The sequence below is a fragment of the Poecilia formosa genome, unplaced genomic scaffold, assembly GCF_000485575.1.
Source record: "Poecilia formosa unplaced genomic scaffold, Poecilia_formosa-5.1.2 Scaffold354, whole genome shotgun sequence".
NCBI lineage: Eukaryota > Metazoa > Chordata > Actinopteri > Cyprinodontiformes > Poeciliidae > Poecilia > Poecilia formosa.
This window is the reverse complement of record NW_006800293.1, coordinates 234632-253259: the sequence shown is the minus strand read 5'-3', so window position 1 is coordinate 253259 and position 18628 is coordinate 234632. Positions and strand designations below refer to the sequence as shown.

Sequence of the window (18628 nt, the reverse complement as noted above, 5' to 3'; positions counted from 1 at the left end):
AGATCCTAATGTTTACAGGTTTCAGGTTGTTCACCCAGCTGTTTCCTCAGCCCTCAGGCTCCATTTCACCTTCACCTGTTTTCACAGTTTTTTTTTTTTTTTTTACCTGGTTTTCGTTCGTTTCATCTCCACTCATGGATCTGCTTAGTCTAGTTTTAAAGGGTTAGCGGCAGATTACGCTTCAGCAGCAGTGCGTTTGCAAACCTTTCGTCGTGCACCCGAGGATTAAGCTGTTGTAAATCTCGTCATCATGAGTGACGACGACCTGCCTCGTCTCGAGTATCTCAACGAAAATGAACTCATGGAGATGGACACGTTCATCCACCGCATTGACTCTACCGAGGTGATCTATCAGCCGCGCAGGAAGAGGGCCAAGCTGATAGGGAAGTACCTGATGGGGGACCTGCTGGGGGAAGGCTCTTATGGCAAAGTAAAAGAAATGCTGGACTCAGAGACACTTTGCCGCAGGGCCGTCAAGATACTGAAGAAGAAGAAGCTTAGACGGATTCCCAATGGAGAAGCCAATGTTAAAAAGTAAGTTCTGCTTGTTTTCATTTTTTTTGCTTTTTCTCTGGAAGCTTTATTTGGAGGAAAGATTCCTCAGTGATGATTTAGTGATATCAGTTTATGCAGTGTCTTGCAAAAGTTTTCGTGGCTATTAAAGATTTTCACATTTCAGTCTTCCGAAGGAGTCTGTGAACGATGCAAATTGACCCATATTTTCTTCAGGAAAATATTATTTTCAAACATTTTTTATATGAAAATGTAAAAATTTGGGTATGAATTTGTATCCAACCCCTCCAAGTCGATGTCTTTTATTACTTTTTGGTGAGATTTTCAGCTGGGAGTCTTGGCACACATCTCTTCCAGCTTTGTACTGAATTTGCTGCCATTATTCAAAGCAGCTCAAACTCTGTTAGCTTGGACTGAGAGGATCTCAGATTTCCAAATTGTCAAAATACAAGCAGGAGCTTTTAAGCTTTCTTTTAACAGTGAGTTTCCTGTCGTCACGCTTTCATAACTTTACTAGGTGTGCAACTTGTAGTCGTCATCCCAGCACATGCTTATCCTTCAGCCGTGGTTCTCTGCAGCTCTGTTGGTCTATTGTGTATAAACGTAACAAAACGCAATGAAGTCTTCAGTCGTAACAAGATGTTTAAGGGGATATTCTGCTTTCGCAAGGCGCTGTGCTTCACAGGTTTCATATGACCTGTGAAGGCGCGCTCACGTTTCTCGTATTGTCTTGTCGCGCTTGTCTCATCATTTATTCACCACGTTTTAAACAACAATTAAAATTCCAATTAGCACGCCGTTTATTGATTCTTTTTTTTTTTTTTTTATGGCCTGAACATTTTCTGATGGAAAGTTTGGTATCTCACCTCATAAAAGAATCACTGAAATTCATCACTTTTTACTATATCTGTGACGTGAATGTGTAGCGTTATAGATTACAAACAAGAAGTCTGTTTTTCTTATTTATTGCACATTCTCTTAATGTAGTTTCAGACTCTAATCTATTGGATGAAGTCCTAATGGGTTGGTTAAAGGAAACTGAAGTTAATGAGGTTATTGCCAAATATTGTTTTAACACTGAGTTCTTGTTTTGTATTCTATGCATCGTCTCTTTAAATGGTGTGAACAAGGGTTAAGAGAAGATGACAGAAAATGTTTTGTATAAAATCTTAACCATGAATTTCGTAGCAACTGTCCGATATTAGTTTTTGTTTATTTAGTCTCTTTTCCGGTCGTACCGTTGCTCCTGTGTGGTCATCCTGCACATCTACCCAAATGCTTTCTGCCTCACCCGTTTTCTAACGAGCAGCCGGGGTTTTAATCACATCAGTCTTATTAAATATTACTTCAGCCTTTCACTGTGGGGCTGTACTAATATTAGACTTATCCTTAGAAAACTGTCAGAATGAGTTCACTCTGAGCCTAGGAAGCGCCGAATGTTTTTAGGCCACATTTAAAACAGAGATCAGGCTGTTTTCACTGCGAATGGATGTTTCTGGTTTTGTCCGACTCCCTGACTGACTTTGGTTGAAGTTTACCATTTTTATACCGACAGCTTGTAGTCAAACTACAATTTGTCGCTGTTGGTTAATGACAGATCCATCTAGGCAGCGGCTTTGTCTTTCCAAAACTACTGGGACTAGAGTCCAGTGCAGCGTGTCCCACCAAACTGCGCCATGCCGTATATTTAGTTTCATCTGCGTTAATTAGCGGCGTTTCACTTGAGATGGATTGCTCACGTCTTCACAGAATGGAAAAGCAAAGAATCATTCAAACACGTCAGCTGTCGCCTTGCCGCACACTTCAGTTCACACTTCAAGCATTGCTGTCGGAATGTGGCGTCACGGCACAAAATACTCACTGGTTGCTTCTGGGCAGAACGCACTCGAGGCAAAAGGGTTCGCAGCAAATTGCAGTGGTTTGTCTCCAACCCATAGTGGACGGGGCACCTTCCCAGTTTGGTTTTTTTTTCTGTTGATGTTTATGTCAACAATGCGTGTCGTGATAATGTAAACATAAAATACCGGATGGAAAGAAACGCGAAGGAGAGCAAGGAGAAGAAAGCTACAGCAGTTATTGATCGGTATGCAGCCTGGGTTGATCGTCGATTGGACAGCTGTTCTATAAACTGAGACGAACGGCTCAGTTGGAAGAGTTTAGTTACTTTGAAGGTGTCTTTTTTTTAAACATAGTTTTGCTACATCACCATGGTAACACTGACTAAAAACAAGTTTTGGAAATTGATTTCAGTTTGTTTGTTGAGCAAATCTTTTTCTCCATATCCCAGACAGTCAAAGGTCAGCCAGCTCTCAGTCTGCAGAAATTTGTTGGATAGAAAACTCTTGGCTCTCTGACGCTTTCTTTGGCGTCTCATCTGAACACTGTCATTGAAAATGCAGAGCTGCGGAAAGAATAACTTTTTGTACCTTGATGCCGGTATTTGACTCATGCTGTTACATGATACAGTAAATATTGACCTAAATATTTAAAAGTTAGGCTTACTTAGAAACCTTAACAGTTTGCCAGTAACATGACTTGCAACATCCCTCGCTTTCCCTGATTATAGCAACAGTAACAGTTTCTCATTAATCATCTTTTCCATGAATGCATCCTGCTGCTTTCTTTGAAAACTAGTCACATATTTTATTATCTCCTTTTATAACTTTATTCATGTGAAAGGTGTTTTGTAGGCAGACGTGTCAAATGCAGTATTAACTTCCCAAGTGGTTCATGTGTTATTTTAATTATTATTTATGTTCGGCTTTAGGTGACAACGTTTGTGTTTGCCTTTAGGTTTGCAGATTGCATAGAAATGACCTCTGCATTCAGCGGCTTCACAGTGGTCTCACTAATGAAATGGTTCCTCTTTCTTGGGTGTTGCTGTTGGGATGGGCGTGCTCACGCTGCTATTGATTGAGCAATGCCACTTCTGTTTCTATGGCAACAGTCTGTGAATGCCTTTCTGGAATGACGGGAACGCAGAATGAACACAAACACACCTCTGGAAGCGCAGCGCAGCGTAGATAGAGGTTCGGATAATCTGTTTGTGCTGCGCCGCAGCTGCCTCGGTATCGCTGAGTGTTGCAGTCCTGTCAGCGCCGCAGCCCGCGGGCCGGTGGTGCACAAGGTCCTTCGGTGCAAATTTGAGCTGCAGATGGACTGCAGTCCTCTGGTGTCAGCACAGATTCTGTTATGTTACTCTGATGGAAATGAGTATCTGTGGGGATGCGGCGACAAACGCACAAGCGGTGCAATGTGGGATGTCGTATGAGCTTGTTCAGCTGGAGAGGAAAGACACTTTACATCTTTTGAATCGGGGTAGATGATTACCGGTTAGTTTTTCTTTTGACTGTGCGCGAAGAAACTACTTCAGCTGCTGCAGTGATGCAGCAACAACTGCTGGTGTGTTTGTGTGAAACAAAGGCTCACAATATCCATTGTCAAAGATTAAGATTGAGTTGAATCAAAGCCACAGTTTATGAAGTTACAGAAACCGGAGAGGTCGAAGGCACTACTGACTTCAGGACTTAAAAGCTCCTGCTGTCAACTCTGGGTTTTTCTATGGTGTAAAAGCTGCTGTGATTTTATCTTAACGACTCTTTCTGCTGTGAAACACTTAAAATGACGAGCAGAGAAAACCTTTATCACCTGTTTATGTATGAAACAGAGTGAAGTTGTGTCAGACAGATCAGTAAAGTAGCAGATTAAAAAATAACAACTTCTACTCAAAGATGGAACCACTTTAGTAGTTGTATTTTATGTGTTTTTCTACTTTTAGGGCTGTTTAATATGTTGTTAGTGTTTTGTCCTATATATAAGATCTGAAGTGTCTTGCTTGCAAATTCTGCATCCTAATGTATTTTTGGCCTGTTGGGTAGATTGTCACTGCCCTTTATGCTCATACTCGGTGTTTATTTTTAGTGGCAGAGATACTAAAGTTTACATACGGGGTGTGTGTCTGTTTGAGGAGAGTCACTGTGATGAATAAAAAGAAAGGAGAGGGAGTCCAAAGAATATGGGTTAGTCATTAATCACAATTTTCAGCCATTATGTTGTTGTTTACATGTTTTCCTGGAAAAAGAAGATTCTCCGTGTAAAACTCTCCAGCTGCCTGCCAACATTTACAAATCTGACTTGTTTAATGGTAGAAAAGACGAGTCGACCAAAGCTAGGCGTCCTGTTTGTTGCTGCTGCTCTCTCAACTTGCTGCCTCTGTAACAATCCAACACATTTTCCAAACGTCACTAATGCTGCGCAGGTAGACGTACTGCAATCAAAGCATGACTTCGGTTATTTGGTTCTGCACCAATATTGGACTAAATGTAATCCACCCCATCTTTTTTTCCTTTTAAACAAGAAAAAAAAAATGAACGGCAGCTGAAAATCTCCATTTCACAAAACACCAGTGTGAGCGTGGCCAGGATCTGAACTTCTTTAGCATCATTTTCAGCTTTGAGAAAAACTTATCTCACCTTAGAGTTGGTATTCTCAGCCTAGTGTTCATCAGACGTGCGTCGATACCTATGATGTCGCACACTGATCGTCATTAACCCACTGTCCTTGATTGTTAAACCAGTTTAGACTCGAGTTGCTTCACATGCTTGTATTGGCTTTTCATTGGACTTCTGCACCATCAGCAGCTCAAAATAAAGTTTGGTAAAAATGGATTAATAAACGAAACACCCGGGGTTTAGATTTTTGTGGTATATTTTGCATCGATACGCATGAATGAAGCTAGCAGCTTCTCAGCTTTCAAAAAACCTGAAATGTCACTTTAAAACTTTGCTTGTGTCACTGCTAATGGTGGAATAAGGAAAACCGTAATATTTCTTAATATAATATAAATACCGCTAGTTATGAATAAAATTTTGATGTACAACCAAATCAGAAGAATCCGTCACAAAACGTGTATCTAACATATTTGGATGTGGAGGCATTTGTCTTTTTTGAGTCTATAATTTCTATTTTGTGCCGTTTCCAATTAAGATCTAATATTTTAAGTGTTAAATCCCAAGAGATTTCCATTGCTGCATCTCCTCAAGTATTGAATTTGTACCCATATTTTACAAGCTGTGCTGATAAAAATCAGCTGCAACACATGAACGTGTGAGTTGACGGCATAGCAAGCTTCAACTACAAGAAAGATCCATGTTTGGATTGCAGTGGAAAAATATTCTCACATCTCCTGGCAGCATTTATTAAAATAGGTTGAGATCATGTTCGCTATAGCGGCACTTTTCAACCGGAGTGCTGATGTATATCTGGCATTTCGCCTGCATTCGAGCAGAAATGTGCCACCATTAGATCATGCAGCAAAGCTCTGCTTTATTTTATTTTCTCAATGTCTGTTTTTTCTTGTTTTCATTCATAGGGAAATTCAGCTGCTAAGAAGACTTCAACATAAGAATGTGATCCAGTTAGTCGACGTACTCTACAATGAAGAGAAGCAGAAAATATATCCTTTCGCCTCGAATTCAATGAGATTTTATCAACGTTTGTTGCTATGAACTTACTCATTTTCTTATCCCTATTTATTTATTTATTTATTTATTTTTTTGCTTGTTTTAAACCCTAATTATTGACTCTCTTTTAAATCAAATTATCAGTTTGTGTCCTCAACTCCCTACCTCACGTATATGGTGATGGAGTATTGTGTTTGTGGAATGCAAGAAATGCTGGACAGCGTCCCAGAGAAAAGGTTTCCAGTATTTCAAGCTCACGGGTAAGCCTCTCATTTTTTCCTCCCCTCTGCCCTTTCCTCCTCCTCCTCTTCTTCTTCTTCCTCAAGTCACTTTTTCTCTGAGCCTCTCAGCTATTTTTAGTCTGATCCCTGCTGCTGCTGCTTCTCCAGGCCTAAGTTTAGATCGGCGTCTGCAGGGTCAATAATGTTAAAATAACCAAGCAGAGACCGAATGCTTCGTCGCCTCCAGAATGCTTCCAGTGATTGATGAAGGTCTTTCTAATCACTCCGCTGTTTGTTTGAATTGGTAATTGTTTATGTGCTTTGCCATTAAAACATAAATAAATAAAGCTACTATGCTGGTTTCATATTTTGACAATGCTCTCTATAAATTGGAGGGCTGCAACTGATTGTTTTAGTATCGATTAATCTATCTCTTATTTTCACAATTAATCAATTAATTGGTTATAAATTTTGCACTTTTGGGGCATTTTTAATTTAACCGCTTTTCACAGAATATTATAAATGCATTACAAGATGCAAATATATATATATTATAATTTTTTTTTTTTTTTTTACCAAAATGATGTTCAGTTTTGACTTAATTTCTGCTCTCTGTTCTTTCGGCAAGTTTTTTTTTTGAGTCTAGCGTTTAATCAATTACTGAATTAGTAAACAATTAGATCATTTAATTCATCATTATGGATCTGATTAATTGTTTCAGCCCTAATAAAATGTGGCTTTTCTCTGAAAAGCTGTTGTATTTCTGCTTCCCTTCGAAGCACATGTATAAAATCCCTGTGATTTCATTTTATTTTTTTTTTATTGCTGCTTCTCTGCAGGTACTTTTGCCAACTCATAAATGGCCTTGAATATTTGCACAGCCAGGGAATAGTTCATAAAGACATTAAACCAGGAAATCTGCTGCTGACCACAGACGGGTCTCTGAAAATCTCCGACCTTGGAGTAGCAGAGGTAAGCTGAAGTCTGTCACGATTCGTTTTCATCACTTCAGCCGTCTGTCATTTGAAGTTAGCTGGAGGTTTTAATCATCTCTGTAAAAGCACCGATTATTCAGTTACTAAGAGTTATCATATGGTCAGTGCTCTAGTTTACAGTTCCCTGCAAAAGCATTAATGCTATATATTAACCTTATGTTGATATAAAGTATCAACTTTTTCACCTTTTGCCAAGTTCAGGATTGAATGGAGAGCATGGAGAGTCTTTAAGTGGTCATAGATATCCGTTGATTCAAGCCATTCAGTTTCAGCTCTGGCTGATGGATCGGCGTCATCCTGTCGGAAGATGAACCTCTTCCCTGCAGCCTCTTGCAGGTTTCCTCCCAGGATGTACTTGGCTGCATTTTATCTTCAACTATGATCAGTGCTCTGTAAAACGCTCAAATGTTTTCAAATCACAGAACAGCTTTGTTTATCCTTTGGTCACATTTCAGACTGTAGGCTCACATAGCGACCTCTATAGATGATATGTTGCCCTGGATTTTATTTGCAGGTGTTGAGAGTAAAATTGTTCTTCCTGTCATGACTGTGCTCTGCTTTGTTGTTCTGTCATATAAAATCCCCAGCGATGCACTGCAGTTTGTGTCTGTGTTTTTATGCATTAACAAAATGCTTTATATATAAAAAAATAATAAACTAGACACAAAAGCTCAAAGATTTCTCTCGTTGATAAAATTCCAGCTGTAGTTTCTCACCTGTATAATTTGTCTTTATAAATGGTCACAGTAAACTACAATATGACTTAATTACTCTTTCAGATGAAGAAATACGCAAACAAAAGTTCAGCACAGTTGCATCTCCTCTCCCATCGTTTTCAGGCCCTTCACCCGTTTGCAGAAGATGACACGTGTCGTACGAGTCAGGGCTCGCCGGCCTTCCAGCCCCCAGAGATCGCCAACGGACTGGACACCTTTTCAGGGTTTAAAGTGGACATTTGGTCTGCTGGAGTAACACTGTGAGTCACTCCTACCAAGATGCTTATGTCACTCCCAGTCTCCAAACTCTGACTCCTGACTTGTGCTTCTTTGTGCTCAGATATAACATTACAACAGGTCTTTATCCGTTTGAGGGAGACAACATCTATAAGCTATTTGAAAACATCGGCAAAGGAGACTACACTGTTCCTGAGGAGTGTGGGCCCCTCCTGTCGGACCTGCTGCGAGGTGAGCACGGCTCTGAACCGAACCAGAACAAACAGGATCATCAAAAAAAAGCAACAAATACACAAGTCAGGCGGTAGTTACATATATATGATGATGCAGCAACAACATCCCATAGGGGTTTCAGAACCTTTTCACTTTTTTCTGTTTTTACTCTGTAACCTTAGTTAAAAAAAGGAGGTATTACAATCTAATAATTCATAATTTTAGGGAAAGTAAAAATACCCTCTTTTGTCATCTTGAAAATTTGCACAACTTCTAAAGTATTCATACCGCTTCAATTTTTCCATGTTTCACAAACTTCAGCGTAGCTTTTTCTGCTGCAGTTCAGGAGTCTCCAGGCTGGACCGTCCACTGTGCCTCTTCATAATCTTTGGCTAAAAATAACAAATGGTGAACAAAACTTTAGAAATAAAGGTGTAATAATCTAGGGCCGACCGAAGCAGTTTTTTTCTTTTTTATTGCATTTTCACAACAGAATGCAACTAATAATTACCAGTAATGCTTTTAACTCTATTTTTCTATAACTAGATTGGAAATTTAGTGCTTTTAAAAAAAAAAAAAAATTATATAATTTTGTGATGTATCCATGTTTTTTTTTCCTCTTTCTAAACCTAAAAATAGAAATAAAATGGTGATTCTGAACAAATAAATTTAATACTCATCAGATTACGATGAAAAATTACAAATCGTCTTTTCCCTAAAGACGATGAGACATTAGCGGCTCTAAATGATTTTTATTTTACTGAAACCAGGGACAAAAATGGCTTTTTGATTTTTTTTAAAAGTTACACATCCCTGTAATGGACTAACTCAAAGAACCATGCTGTTGTGAAGTAGATAGAAAATGATGGTTGATTTTCACTGCACTTTGTCTGTTTCGCTAAGCAGATAACTTCTGAAGGCTCCAAGTCATAGTTTGTCACAAAAATGTAAAAAAGTTCAAGAGATGTGAATACTTTTACAGATCATTCCCCTGCATGCAATTTCAGAGCTGCCTTATAAGGAGGGTTGGTTGTTCTAAATTTAGCAATTATCAAAAAGATTTTTCATCATTTTGTTGTTTCTAGATTTAAAAAAAAAAAAAAAATCCAAGTGCTCCTCTTTTGTTCAATACTGGTCTTTCCTGTATACACCCAGTAGGTGGCGCTGTGACCTTGACAGTAAGAGTGTCTGCTGTACATGCTTGGCTTCCTCCTAACAGTAGAAATCCCTTCAGCTGCTGACGTGGTTTCCATTGATCTGAAGCCAGCAGCAGAATAATAAACACTCTATAGTCGGGGCTTTGCTTTTTACCCAGATGAACGCTGCAACATTTCTTTCCCCTCCTTTAAAACTAGAAACAACTCGAGAATCTCTGTTTATTTTCTGCAGATGAAATTCCTTGTTGTGCATGTTTATAAGTCAAGAAGAATGTTGGGAAGATTACGTTTGCAGCAGCTACGGTAAAACCCTTTAGTAGAAGCTAAATGCTTCAGGAGGAAATCCAGCCTCGTGTGCAAATTCTTCAGACTGAAATCCACCTGCGCTCCGTTTGAACAACCGCGTTCGCATCGAGCGTTGGATTCGTAACAATGGAGGAAGAAAAAAAAAAAAAAAAAGGCAATCTGTGCTGTTTGAAAACAGACTTGGCCCCCATTTTGTGAGTGTGACGTCTGTCTTTGACGCAGCACCTGAGAGATAGTCGGTCCATAATTACATGGTCTAAAATAAGCCCATCACCACAAAAGGTGTCCTTCAGCACTACTATCAGCTCTTTGCATTCTGCCCTTTTCTGCTTAGTGGCTGCATTATTAGTAAAAAAAATAAAATAAAAAAGGCGCCCCATCACTTCTGCATTATCACCCTGAAACTCAGCTTTACAACAATTAAGGCACAAAAACGCACTTGAAGGGTGTTAATGCGTCCTTACGATGACTAAAATTATACAGTGCATTAAAATATTTGTCTTTTGAAAGAATGTTAATTAATGCATGAAAAATTAAAGAACTTCGGAGTATTTCAGTATCTTTCCCCTCCCACATTTCTGGTTTCCAACCAGCTTATCAAAATTCAGTGAGAAGAGAGAAGTGAAGAATTGCTTGGTAAAGTGATTTAATCCACCGTTTAATGTGTTTTCCAGGAATGCTTGAGTATGATCCTGCAAAGAGGTTTTCCATACAGAATATAAGGCAACACAAGTAAGTGTGTGTTTTGTTTTTCTTCCTTTTGAACAGAGAAATATGTTTGGCATGAAAGTACCTGCTGCAGTAAAAGAAAGTACACCCAGAGAAAGACTTTATGTACCACAACATGTTGAAAAAATAATACTAAAGTGAAGACATTAGATTAATAACAAAAGAACTAAAACATATTAAACATACATTAGAGCATTGTGGTAAAAGTCAATCCAATTCTTTATATTTGCAAACATATCATTTTGTTTTAGATCTGGAACCTTATTGAACTTTTGAAATACTTTATCTTTATTCTTAACACACTTCTGGGTTTGTTGCCATGTCTTGCTTAGTTGTAGCTGTTGCACCAATTGCCTAACATAAGAGCTGTTAATATTTTCGTGTTGGATGTATTGAAAACCAAATTTTGAACCATACCTTTAACATTTTTGTAATTGTTTCGTTTTTAACCGGGGACCTTGCAGTCTGAGCGTCAGCCCCGTTTTCTCTGACGGTTTTTAATAATGACTTTCTACGTTTTTCATGCTGTTGTTGTTCGTCCGAGCTTAAGAGGGAGTCGTTTCTATGAAACCAAACCCGAAGGTCTGAAATGCTGTGAACCAGCGGTTCCTGTGTTCTTGATCACACCTTCGTCCCCGTCAATCTCTCGTCAGCTGGGTGCGAAAGAAACATCCTCCATCGGAGCGCCCGGTGCCCATCCCTGCCAGCGCGGAGAGCAGGGACCAGTGGCGCAGCATGACGGTGGTTCCCTACCTAGAGGATCTGCACGGCTACACGGAGGACGACGACGACGACGAGCTCTACGACGGAGAGGACGAGATCATCTACACTCAGGACTTCACAGTGCCAGGTGAGGCCGCAGGCCTGAGTCAGAGTCTCTGTTACCTCTGAGCTGTCGGTGAAAGTCTAAATTAGACAAACTAGCAAAACAAAGCGAAAGATTTTAATGCAGTTAATGGCACCGGGTTGATGAATACTAGTTGGCTCCTCAAAAACAGATCAAATCCAAGCTCTCTCATCTTAATTTTGCTGTTTAGATTGCCTTAATTGAGGTTTCACCATAATTAATGTTGGATGGTTTCTAGTTGTTTTTAGCAGCGAGTTAATTAGTTCATCGTCTAGTAGCATGTAGCAGAGTTTAGATTTAAACCCTTTTGTCTAAAGCTGGATTTCTGAGACATAAACCATAGATTCCTCTAGATTCCTTCAACTCGTCCTATAAGAGTGCAGTGAAGTCAGTGGTTGTTTCTTAATATTTATTTCTCCTTCGAAACACTCATAATTCGCTTTCTCTTTCCACCAGAACCAAACTACTTGACATTTTTGTTAAGAAAACTTGTAACAAATCTCTCTCCTTTCCCGTTTTATGTCTTTGAGGCTTTATTTTTTATTTACATAGCCCAGCGATTTGGGTAGGATGTGTCTTTATTTTTAAAGATCTCCAATGTCACCTGACTGGTTATGGATTACATCCGTTTTAAAACGCCGGGTGCATGTAGCCGCCAAGTGTTTCTAAAAATGAATTGAGACGGCCTGCTGTGAATAAGGTCCATCGCCAAATCAAGCGAGTGTGTGGGCATTAGCCAAGCTGCATTTGTGTAATCTGTTTTTAATTTCCTTAACGTGCAGGAAAGGTTTCTATTAATTAGCCGTGTTTACAAACTGTAGCCACAGTTGACAGATGTTTGGGAGAAGAAACATTAACCGAATGCTTTAACTCGTTTCCTGACTCTGTTTTCATCATGCCTCCCCTCTAGACTTGAGATCCTCCATCTGTTGCTAGGTAACAGCCTGTAATATAAATGCAGCAGTCAGTGTTGGGTATCTAGAAGTGGTGCCCCACATAAAAAGCCCAGCAGAGCTGCAGAATGTGAATGAAGCCAACTATAAATAGTCCAGTTGAAAGGGTTTCGGTTTGGGACTATGAATGGTTTCCCAAGGTTTACTCCCACACACGCTGGGCATTGTCCCTCATAGGAAGCTGCATTTGAATGAAACTGGAGCTCGAATAATGATAATAAGGCGAAGGACTTTTTGCTGTAGCAGAAACTAAAGCACCTCCAGGGAGGGGAAAAATAATAAATAAAAAAGGTTTCATAGGTGATTTCCGACCCGTATTCTGCCGTAATTTTTACCTGAGTGTTGCAGTTTTGGTGCGTGGGGGTTTTTCTCAGAGGCCCAGCTGCCACGCATGCAGACTGAGACATCTGCATGAAAAAACAAAAAGTGACATTAAGGTTGGAACCGGTTTTTACCTGATGGATTTCCTGTTGGTGTTTTTTTTTTTTTTTTTTAATCGTTTGGGTATCTGACCTTTTTTTTTCTTTCTTTCTTTCTTTTACTGTAAGTCTGTGAGATTCAGATTGTCTGGTACTTTTGTATAAAGATCATAAACTCCAATCTTCAGATGCTTTCTATGCGTTTCTGCTTCAACACATGTGATTATCAAGCATTAAGCTCAACACTTTGACTCTGTATAGGTTGAATGTTTGGTGATGAGGTAGTTCAGCCGTCTGAATCAGGCGTGTAGGATTAGGGGTGTGTCTAAAAGATGCGACACATCGACCCTTGAGGACTGGACTTTGAGATTCCTGTTGAAGTAATTGTTAGAGGTTATAATAAATTGACTCTTACTGTCAATAGAAAACTCTCTTGACATCTTCTTTCAGTGTAAATCCAGATTAGTTGGTCATGGAGGCTCAGCTGCACAACCGATGAAAATTCATTGGTTGTAAAGATATTATGTGTTTCCAATTGGTCTTAAAATTGAGCAAATTCGAATTATGAAAATAAATTTGCTGAAAGGAATCTCACCAATTTCAGGGAAAAAATGAGTTTCGTTAAGTTTTTGTGCTACGATTAGATGTCGAAATCTTAGTGTATTTTGCAAAACTCCAGTGAAAACTTTTTCCATTTTACACTAATCATGTGCTTAACTACTGGATGTTACTACTGGGGGGGAAAGACAAAGGAGACAACAGGAAGTGGTAGAAGGATGACAGTGTGGCATGTTTTTTAATGACTTATTGCTTGCACAAACTGATTCACATGTGATTTTAACTGCATTTCTTATTTAATGGAAACACCACAATGGCGAATTTGTGCAGTTTTTGCAACATTAGTGGGGAATATTGACAATGTTCTGCACACATTTGTAAAGGACACGCAGCTTTAGACGGTTCCCTTTTAGCAGCACCTGATCTGGGGAAACAAAACTATCCGTTTGGTGCTTTTTATTTTTCAAGGAACGTCAGCTGTGTTGGGGATTTGGTTGCCATTGTTTTAAGGCTTTGCGTTGCCTGCAGGGCAAGTGGCTGAGGAACACCAGGATCAGGGGAACGCAGACCACAGCCCAGCTGTCGCCAAGCCAGTTTGTGTGAACGGGACAGAAGCCGGGTCTCTAAACAGCAAGACCAAAGCCGAGCGCAGGTCCTCCTCCTCGTCCAACCCCTCGCGTAAAGGAGTCTCCACAGCCAGCAAAATCCGCAAGCTTTCCACCTGCAAACAGCAATGACAGCCCCTCCGATCCTCTCCCACGACAGCAGCCCAGTTGGTAAGTGATGACTGCTGAGTTTGTAGAAAAGGAGAAAAAAAAAAACAAACCTCCAATACGCTTCAGATCCAGTAAACTGTAGTGAGGAACATGTTTCAGAGTGTAGAAGGGAAACGGATTGAGAGACGGAGTTGGTATTCAGCTTCCAGCTCTCTGACTCATCACCGCTTCCCTGACAAATACAAGAGCGATCTCTCTCTCTTTCTCTCTCTGTTGCTCTTTCTCTCTCTTTTTTTATGCCACAAAAACACCTCTGGACTGGGCTGTCAAATATCTTTTCAACTGCTTGTCAGGGCTCCTTGTTCAAATCAACCAGGACATGTTTTCGCTTCAAGCGTTTTGCCAAATTTCGAACAGGTTGTCTTCTTTTTCCAGCCACCACCCACAGCTGCTCTCTCCGTCTTGCACCTCCGAAGCTCTCGCACAGCGAGGCCGTTTGTCACGGGCGCAGTGCAGAAGAGATGCTGTGTATTAATTTGTTCAGGCGATGACTCATCCCGAATGAGATAAAAAGTGGGTTGTGGGATGTTTGTGTCTTTCTCACCCTGTGGGTTGACTCTTTCCGTTTTGACGCCACAAATTAGTTTTCGCCTTGTAAAAAAAAAAAAAAAATCCAGTCGTGCAGACGTCTGCCGCGTTCTGAACCGAGCCCCTCTTTCTTTCTCGCTCTCTTTCAGGTCGATCTGTCTTCGTCCCTTATTGTCTGGAGTCCTGATGGCCGGGAGTGAAGCCTGCTGACCTTAACGTCCCCACACCTCCCCGGACCGCCGGCCTGCATCGCCTCTCTAGAGGAGGGGAGGAGAAGGACGGCATGAAAAGTTCTGTTTGCTCTGAGACTGAGGCACTTGCTGTGAAGATGTTTATTTTCTCCCAATATTTTTGCCTCCTTTTTTCTGGTTGTTCACCCCCCCTCCCACCCAGCCCCTCTCCTGCCCCCAGTTCTGTCATCCTCGTCAGATGGCCAAGTATTGCACCGGACAATTCAGACACCCCCCGACCCCATCCCGACCTCCCCCGACTTCTGTTTCTTCAACTACCTTTGTTTTTACTGAACCCTGATGGCCGTTTTTAATACACATTGTGATGTGTAAAATATTAAAGTGGGGAAAAAAAAAAAACCAAAAAGCAAAGCTATGGATAATTCTGTATTTAAATCTACTTTGTGAGTAATCATTATAGCAAGACCACCAACATAAACTGCATGCAGTACAGAGCTGAATGAAAGGGAAGCCGATTGGTTCGCGGAGACGCTGACAGACTGAAGCCCCGACTTAAATCTTAATTTAGGTTTCAATTTTATTTTTCCAGTGATTTTATTTTTTATTATTATTTATAAAGAATGTGTCCCAAACAGTCTGTTTTGCTCAAGGTTTATTTTATTTTATTTTTTTTTGCTAGCTGGGAATATATTTTACACAGTGCATCTCACTTAATGCCAATCAATAACTTTTATTACTGCATTTCTTTTTTACATTCTGATACCGAGGAATACGCAGATTTAAAATCCATATGCTTTCAAAACCAAACAATTGACTATTACACTAACTAAAACTATGGTAGGTAACCTGCGAGAGGCATGTCTATTAGGAAGATTACCCAAACAAATAGGTTAATTAATAGCGATGCACCAATCAGGCAATACATTTTTAGTCATTCATGTCTGTCCTGCTGATTTTTTAAAGGGGTTTTTCTGGAAAAGAATAAAACAGGAGTAGCGTTTGCTGCAGGAGGTATTCGACACAAATGGAGGAATTATATTATCGCTGCTTTGTAAAGGGTCTATGTTTTGAGCAGGGGTCTGGAACCTGTGTCTCTGGAGCCACTTTTTCATTTTTAGCTCCTCTGTAGAGGCTCTCTGGCTTTAATCAAAAAATGATTTCATCATAATGGCTCAAAGAGAGGTTGGCTTTAGCAGCTATGCAAAAATTTATACGACATGCTGCTTTTAAATCTTTTAAATGCTGTTTTGTTTTGTTTTTTGTCTTTTAGGTGAGCTGTACATTGTTCCTCAGGAGTTTCTGCTTAGTTTGCGCTAAAGTAGCCTGGTTGCACAAGTGACTCTTGAACAATTTATAATAAAGGTTTTATGTTGTTTTGTATTCTAATATACAAATGTTTTACTTTTACAATTGAAGGATATCTTCTTGGCTTTACGGACCGAAAAGGTTGCCAACTCCTGCTCTAAACTTTTTTTTTTGTTTTTTTGTTTTTTGTTTTTGAAAACTGGCGAAACATCAAATACACATTTGAAGTTTCTACAGACAGTTAAGGATATTTCTTTTTTTGTAAGAAAACTAATCAGGAGAAAATCTCTGGTTTGTGCCTCTCTTATCTAACCAGCTGCTAACAGCTTAGACTGCAAACTAAAAACATTTAGTTGAGGTTTATTGCATATCTTGGCTGAAGTCGTATCAGTCGAATAACTGCAACTATTAGCGATGCAATAAGTAGTAAAACACATTAAGCTGACTCAAGGAAAATGTCAGCTCTTTAAGGTTTTAATTAAAAGCAAATTGGTCCTAAATTATCAATTTCAGTTTTGTATATCCGACCTTTGTTTATTTATTTATTTTTTTTAACCTGATAATCTATGCAGATGCTGCTAAGTTGAAGGCAGTCGGTGCCGAAAAATGGCCAGTACTTTTTTTTTTTTTTGCACCAATCACATCTGTGGGAGCCCTGCCCCTCTCTTGTGCATCATGAGCTCCTGACTGGGAACAGATCAGCAGGTGAGTCACGACTGCGAGGGGAGGAGGGGGAGCGGCGCTTTCCACGTCAGCAAGGTCAGCGCTGAGCCTCCAGCCGGAGACGAGAAGGGCGCAGCGAGGATGGAGAGAGGCATTGTGAACGCTTCAGCCCAGCGGTCGGTACGACAGGACACACTTCATGTGGTTGGTTTAATTGTGAAGCTTAGTCACCCAGCTCTCACTCACACACACGTACAAGCTTGAATGAGTCACCATGGAGGGGGGGTGGAGACTAAAATGTATATTTTTGCTTTAGTTTATGCCACAGAGGCTTCATTTTTGTCGATGCTGCAGAAACTGATTTCTTTTTACAATAACATGGAGAAATGTGGATGGAAAAAGTCACTGCTTCTTTCTGGAAGTTAAACACAGGAACTCAATGAGTGAGTTTTAGTTTTTTTATTTTTGGAGGAACATGCTGGGGTTGTTGTGCGTTATGTTTGGTAATGATGCAGATTAAAGCTGCAGCTAATTAAAATCACACTTTCAGTTCAGGTTGCACTGTTTAATAGATTCAAAATATTTTCTTAATGTTGGGAAACTAAAGGGAAAATTAGTGGACCTGCTCGAGTTCAGCTGATAGAAGATGCTTTAAAACTGTAAAGCCTAAATGTAAACATTTTACTCGCCTTCACTTAATATGTCATTTAAGAAGTCTGTCTTTAATGTGTGAAATCCAGAAATAATCTCAAAGATGAAGTTATCAGACTATAAGCGTGAAGGCATCTTGTCGGCAGCCATTTTTGACTACTAATGTTTCCTGTCAGACTTTATTCTGGTCTTCTAAAATATGTAATATTCTCCAGGTGAAGCAAATAAAACCTAATTTACGTAGCACCTTTAAAGATTTAAAGATCACCAAGTGACGCCACTTTTCGTAGATTTGGGAATCGATAAGGATATTTTGGCGGGGGGAAGAAACCCTTTTAAAACTTTACTTTTCAAGCAGAAACAAGAGTTCTGGGTCAGATATTTGCAACAGAAAAACAAAAACAGAAATAAAAGGTTTTAGAAGGTTTCTTTTTAAGTCTGGCTTGTCCTTGTAAACTAACCAGCCTTCTCCATTTCATTGCTACTCGTCGATGCAGACTTGGAGGATGCAGCATCGTTTCTCGCATATAAAACACAATCAGATTTGAATAAACTCCTACAGGCTCTTCAGTGTTGCTTTCAGCCAGTTTCTGCCATCTTTTAATTAATTTTGGTCAAATATCCCATGCTTGTAAAGTCACAATTATAGTTGGGCTTCTTGAGGCTGATCCTGGTCTCAATACCTTGAAATCACACTGTAGAAGTCTTCGTCTTTTCTCGATGTTAGCATTTTTGCTCTCTGGTCTTTGTCTCAAAAGTGCTGGAGTTTTGTCTCAAGACCAGAAGAGACCACAGTTTCTCTTTTTAGTGAGAAACTGAAATGCAGCCAGAAGAGCTTTCACCTTCAGTGCTGCCACTTAAACTCCAACATGACAAGGATGAGAACAAGAAAGTGAAAATATGTGGATTATGTTAATGCATATAAACGTTTATGTTCCCCACCAACTACATCCACTCACTGATTGCAGCTAAAGCTAAATCAGGTCATATTTAGCTGAATGTATTCGTTCCTTCAAATGTTTTGTAAAAAAAAAAAAAAAAAAGACACATCTCACTCATGTATTTCAGGGATTTAGTTATTTTTTTTCCCTTTCTACTGATTCAGTTTTAAAGAATGAAACAAATTTAAGCTGGAAGTGGCCATAAATTTATCTAAAAAATAAATTTAAAAATGTTAAATTTATTTTT

At 39.7% G+C, this 18628-nt stretch overlaps 1 protein-coding gene across 1 annotated transcript; it reads left to right on the top strand.

Annotated features, from left to right (window-relative positions):
* Positions 1–6: 6 nt before the first annotated feature.
* Positions 7–15220, top strand: stk11 (serine/threonine kinase 11). Its single transcript, XM_007574503.1, has 10 exons — positions 7–534; positions 5885–5968; positions 6146–6235; positions 7036–7168; positions 8031–8167; positions 8248–8375; positions 10495–10552; positions 11203–11399; positions 13855–14102; positions 14780–15220. Exons 1-9 carry the CDS (start codon positions 251–253, stop codon positions 14061–14063), a joined length of 1320 nt encoding a protein of 439 aa, XP_007574565.1. The 5' UTR covers positions 7–250; the 3' UTR covers positions 14064–14102; positions 14780–15220.
* Positions 15221–18628: the final 3408 nt, after the last annotated feature.

What these genes read in the sequence shown, in the direction of transcription:
- stk11 (XM_007574503.1), top strand. Translation starts at nt 251, where the DNA reads ATGAGTGACGACGACCTGCCTCGTCTCGAGTATCTCAACGAAAATGAA. An exon ending in CCAGTATTTCAAGCTCACGG is followed by an intron (nt 6,236 to 7,035) that starts GTAAGCCTCTCA and finishes GCTTCTCTGCAG; the next exon opens with GTACTTTTGCCAACTCATAA. An exon ending in CCGACCTTGGAGTAGCAGAG is followed by an intron (nt 7,169 to 8,030) that starts GTAAGCTGAAGT and finishes CATCGTTTTCAG; the next exon opens with GCCCTTCACCCGTTTGCAGA.